The following is a 4,558-nucleotide window of genomic DNA, read 5'->3' as shown; positions in this document are numbered from 1 at the left end:
CACTCCTTTTGTCTTGATATTTTCTTTAATACATTTTAGTTTATTCAAAAAATCATAAAAGTATCTTTTTTTTGTAAGATAAAAGAATAATGGAGTGAAACCAAAAAAACAAAAGTACTAACAAAGCAATTTTGGCTTACTTTAATAATTTTTATAATTTGTCTTTATATCATAGACTTTGAGTTGAAGGGTACTTTAGGGAAAGCACAACACGAGCGTCGAATCTTCAAAGACTCACAAGAAAGCAGTAAAGTCCTAGAACAGTCAGTCCAATCTCTCCCCACTCTTCATCCGCCAGATCTCTCTCATCTTCTTCTTCCCTTCACTCACCCAAACCAAACACAATAATTATTTATTTTTAATCCTAAATAAATAAATTATAAAAAATACATTTTAATGAGAAATAATGCTAGCTTCTGTTGTAGCCGAAGCTGAACCAGAAGCTCCTTTTCATCTTCAATGGCAAATTCTAACAACTTCATCCTTCTCATTTCCTTCCTCTCATTTTCCTTCCTCTCCATTTCCACCTCAGGTAATCAAAAAACACTATCTAGTATCTACTCATTCAGCTTTTTCTATAATCCACTAAATAATCGATTATTTTCTCGCAGGTGAAACTGAACAAAAAGGACCATTCGTCGGTGTTAACATCGGAACCGACGTTGAAAACATGCCAGCAACTTCCGACATAGTTTCATTTCTTCAGTTACAAAAAATAACACACGTTCGTCTCTACGATGCAAACCCCGACATTCTTAAATCCTTGTCCGGAACCAAAATTCGCGTCATCATCAGTGTCCCTAACAACCAGCTTCTCGCTATTGGTTCTTCCAACACCACCGCAGCTTCATGGATCCAACGAAACGTCGTCGCTTATTACCCTCAGACATTAATCACCGGAATCTCCGTCGGTGACGAGGTTCTTACCACAGTTTATTCTTCCGCTCCTCTTCTTCTTCCTGCTATGGAATCTCTTTACAATGCTCTTGTTTCTTCGAATCTTCATCAGCAAATCAAAGTCTCAACTCCTCATGCTGCTTCGATTATTCTTGACCCTTTTCCACCTTCTCAGGCTTTTTTCAACCAAACCCTCGTTGATGTTCTTCTACCGATTCTTCAGTTTCTTTCTAAAACGGAATCGCCATTGATGATGAATCTTTATCCTTATTATGTTTTCATGCAGAACAAAGGTGTTGTTCCTCTAGATAATGCGCTTTTTAAACCGGTTACTCCTAATAAAGAAATGGTGGATCCTAATACTTTGCTTCATTATACTAATGTGCTTGATGCGATGATTGATTCGGCTTATTTTTCGATGAAGAATCTTAATGTTACTGATGTTGTTGTTCTTGTTACTGAAACGGGTTGGCCTAGTAAGGGTGATTCTAAAGAGCCTTATGCTACGAAAGACAATGCGGATACTTATAATTCAAATTTGATTAAACATGTTTTTGATCACAGTGGAACTCCTTTGCATCCTGAAGCTACTTCTAGTGTTTTTATCTATGAGCTTTTTAACGAGGATTTGAGGTCTCCGCCGGTTTCGGAGGCAAATTGGGGTCTTTTTTATGGAAACACGACGGCGGTTTATTTGCTTCATGTGTCTGGAATTGGGACTTTTTTGGCGAATGATACGACGAATCAGACGTACTGCATTGCAATGGATGGTTTTGATTCGAAGACATTGCAGGCTGCGTTGGATTGGGCGTGTGGACCGGGAAGGGCTAATTGTTCGGAGATTCAGCCCGGAGAGAGTTGCTATAAGCCTAATAATGTTAAGAATCATGCTTCTTATGCTTTTGATAGCTATTACCAGAAAGAAGGGAAGTCTCCTGGGAGCTGTGATTTCAAAGGAGTTGCTATGATCACTACCACAGATCCCAGTAAGTGCTTTCTATAATTTCTTCTTTCACTTTCATATGGATGAATGCTTAAATGGAATGTGTTGTTTTTCCTAATTAGCTTACTTTAATGTCATAAAGTATAATAAACTCTTTCATGATTAGTTATAAGAAACTTGTGATTACTGTAACAAACTTTAGTGATGATTTGAAAAGGGACATAATTTAAAAGTAGAGAAGTATGGCAAAGTAATGTGATGTAATGATTCATGAAATGCATTTGTTTGTGTGTGGCACCCACTTAATACAAAGGAGCTTTTGGTTTGGCTCTAGTCTTATTTTTATGTGAAATTTGAAATGAAAAAATGAAACTAGGTATAGCACTGGCACCCACTCTCCATGAGTTGGATGTTTGTTTGTTTGTTTGTCATAGAGCACCTGTTTGTTTCTCCTGACATTTGCAAAGATTCTGGACCATGTTTCTAGATTACCTTCACATAAAGCAGTAATCTTTGGATCTACGTTCTATGCAGTCACATGTCCCCGCAACTATATGCAGTCACATGTCCCCGCGACTATATGTAGTCAGCCACATCTTTAGACGGTCCAAATTCCAAACTCGGCAAAAAATCAAAATATGTAATGATCTTGACCGACTGTTTTTGATCGGGCTGTTCAGATTTTCCGACTGCACACTCCAAATCCTGAAAACATTAATGTTCTTTCTTGCCTTACATTTTTTTAAACCGAGCTCCACAAATTTGCATGTTTTTCTCTTCTTGTTAAGTGTATTTCAGGTACAAATAAACTTGTGATTGATATAATATATAATATGTTTGGTTTTCGTGGGGAATACTTCTGCAGGTCACGGGAGCTGCGAATTTCCTGGAAGGTAAGAAACATTGATCTTCCTAGTGACTAACTATGTTGTTTTATTTTATGCTTAAACTGCTAGAACTTGAGTTTTTTCTAAGTGAGACTCTTCGTTTGATGTGATATTGCAGCAAGAACGTAAGCAACAAGACAAAGGAAGTGGTGAACTCTACTGAATCAAGCAGTGCAGGGGAGAAGTTAAGGTTCAGAACCATGAACACAGTTAACAACATTTTGCACATTTTCTTGACATGTCTCTCTGCTTTGTTGTTAGTCCTTTTATGAGATGCAGATAATTCAATTTTTTCTTTCCATTATGGAATTTTGTGTTAGAGTTAAGGATAACTAAGATTGTAAGAGAAAAAGGAGTGATAATCTGTAGGTCTAGTCTTAGACTTAGTGCATATGATAGATGCTTCTCTTTTCAATAATGAAGTTGTGTGAATAAATTTTCACAGGGATCTTGTAATTAAGTTATGTATTTGTTGAAATTACATTTGTTAATTAATTTGTTTAGTGTAATGTAATTTGTTTAGGGACCAATCATTATAATGATGTAATGTAGTCTCACACAGCTATGGGAAATGCAATTTTTGCGATGTTATGATTTAGTCTAAAAATGGCAACGTATTGTTGTATATAATTGGACTTTTATATACTCAAAACATTAATAATCAACATTTAAATCTTTAATATGCGCGTATACTAAAGATAAAAATAGATAGTGCAGTTGTAGCATTTTTATGAAGTAATATTGTTGACAACAACATCTTCTTGTATTTGTGAATGTCAAGAATCTTAATTAGAGCTCTTTAATTCATACATAGGAACTCCATCCGTTCCTTTTTTAAGTGTCGTTTTTTGAAAAAAAATTATTTCTTTTTAATTGTCACTTACAAAGTTCAAGGTACTATTAAATGTATTTTTATCAATAGGTAATTATTATAAAGAGAGAAAAAGTTAAATGAATGTAATAAATGATTAAGGATATTAGAAATAAAAAGAGAATTATTGTTTGAAAAGCAGCAATGATTAGCTGTCTTGGTACGTGTAAAAAGAAAAAAATAAAGTCTGCTGTATTAAGAGCCTCATTTGTGAATTTAACATAAATCTATCATAATTGAATTGAATTGTGAATTTAATATAAATCTATCATAATTGAATCCATTTGTCCGAGTTTAGAAAAAAAAATTGAGAATCTCTTTCCAATGGAATGAGGGGTTCTTGGTATATGACTTAATGGGAGGTCAAAGTTAGGGAAGGAACCTCTCACCATTAGGTCATAATATACATTAGATGAGGAAAGTGACATTGCCAAAAGAATTATTTAATCCATCATTTATTATTCATTAATTAAGTTTTATATAATATTCATTTATTATTTAATCAAATTAATAATTAATATAATAGCTATAATTCCTTTAATAACTAATTAAATTAAATCTATGAAATTTAACACTTAATTAACTATTAAAATATAACAAATATAATTATCAAGTATATCAATCAATCATCTTCAAAACAATATAAGAAAATACAAATTTTAACGATGCATAAATTATATCAGATAGAAAAACAGATCATATATGTCAAATATTCACATTTTTAATAATAATAATAATAATAATAATAATAATAATAATAATAATAATAATAATAATAATAATAATAATAATAATGAATATGAATTAACATAATATAATGAAGAAATGTGTAATACAATAATAATCCAAACATTTGAAATACTTAATCTAGAGGTATGAGTATTAAATTGACGTCATCTTATACATATCTCATTAGAATAGTTAAATACAACAATCAAACTCGCATTAATCTAGAATTTC

General features: G+C 32.7%; 1 protein-coding gene across 2 annotated transcripts; it reads left to right on the top strand.

Annotated features, from left to right (window-relative positions):
* Nucleotides 1-243: 243 nt before the first annotated feature.
* LOC127138357 (glucan endo-1,3-beta-glucosidase 1) lies at nucleotides 244-3,318 on the top strand. 2 transcript variants are annotated; one of them, XM_051064788.1, is made up of 4 exons: nucleotides 247-532; nucleotides 612-1,883; nucleotides 2,706-2,733; nucleotides 2,846-3,318. In XM_051064788.1, the coding sequence occupies exons 1-4, from the start codon at nucleotides 460-462 to the stop codon at nucleotides 2,997-2,999; spliced, it is 1,527 nt and encodes a 508-aa protein (XP_050920745.1). In that variant the 5' UTR covers nucleotides 247-459; the 3' UTR covers nucleotides 3,000-3,318. The 2 variants fall into 2 exon arrangements, with proteins under 2 accessions (XP_050920746.1, XP_050920745.1); XM_051064789.1 differs by lacking the exons at nucleotides 2,706-2,733; nucleotides 2,846-3,318 and adding an exon at nucleotides 2,375-2,692 and having other exon boundaries at nucleotides 244-532.
* Nucleotides 3,319-4,558: the final 1,240 nt, after the last annotated feature.

Source organism: Lathyrus oleraceus, chromosome 4, assembly GCF_024323335.1.
Source record: "Lathyrus oleraceus cultivar Zhongwan6 chromosome 4, CAAS_Psat_ZW6_1.0, whole genome shotgun sequence".
NCBI classification, from domain to species: Eukaryota; Viridiplantae; Streptophyta; class Magnoliopsida; order Fabales; family Fabaceae; genus Lathyrus; species Lathyrus oleraceus.
This window is presented reverse-complemented; position numbering and strand designations above follow the sequence as displayed.

What these genes read in the sequence shown, in the direction of transcription:
- LOC127138357 (XM_051064788.1), top strand. Translation starts at nt 460, where the DNA reads ATGGCAAATTCTAACAACTTCATCCTTCTCATTTCCTTCCTCTCATTT. An exon ending in CCTCTCCATTTCCACCTCAG is followed by an intron (nt 533 to 611) that starts GTAATCAAAAAA and finishes ATTTTCTCGCAG; the next exon opens with GTGAAACTGAACAAAAAGGA. An exon ending in AGCTGCGAATTTCCTGGAAG is followed by an intron (nt 2,734 to 2,845) that starts GTAAGAAACATT and finishes GTGATATTGCAG; the next exon opens with CAAGAACGTAAGCAACAAGA.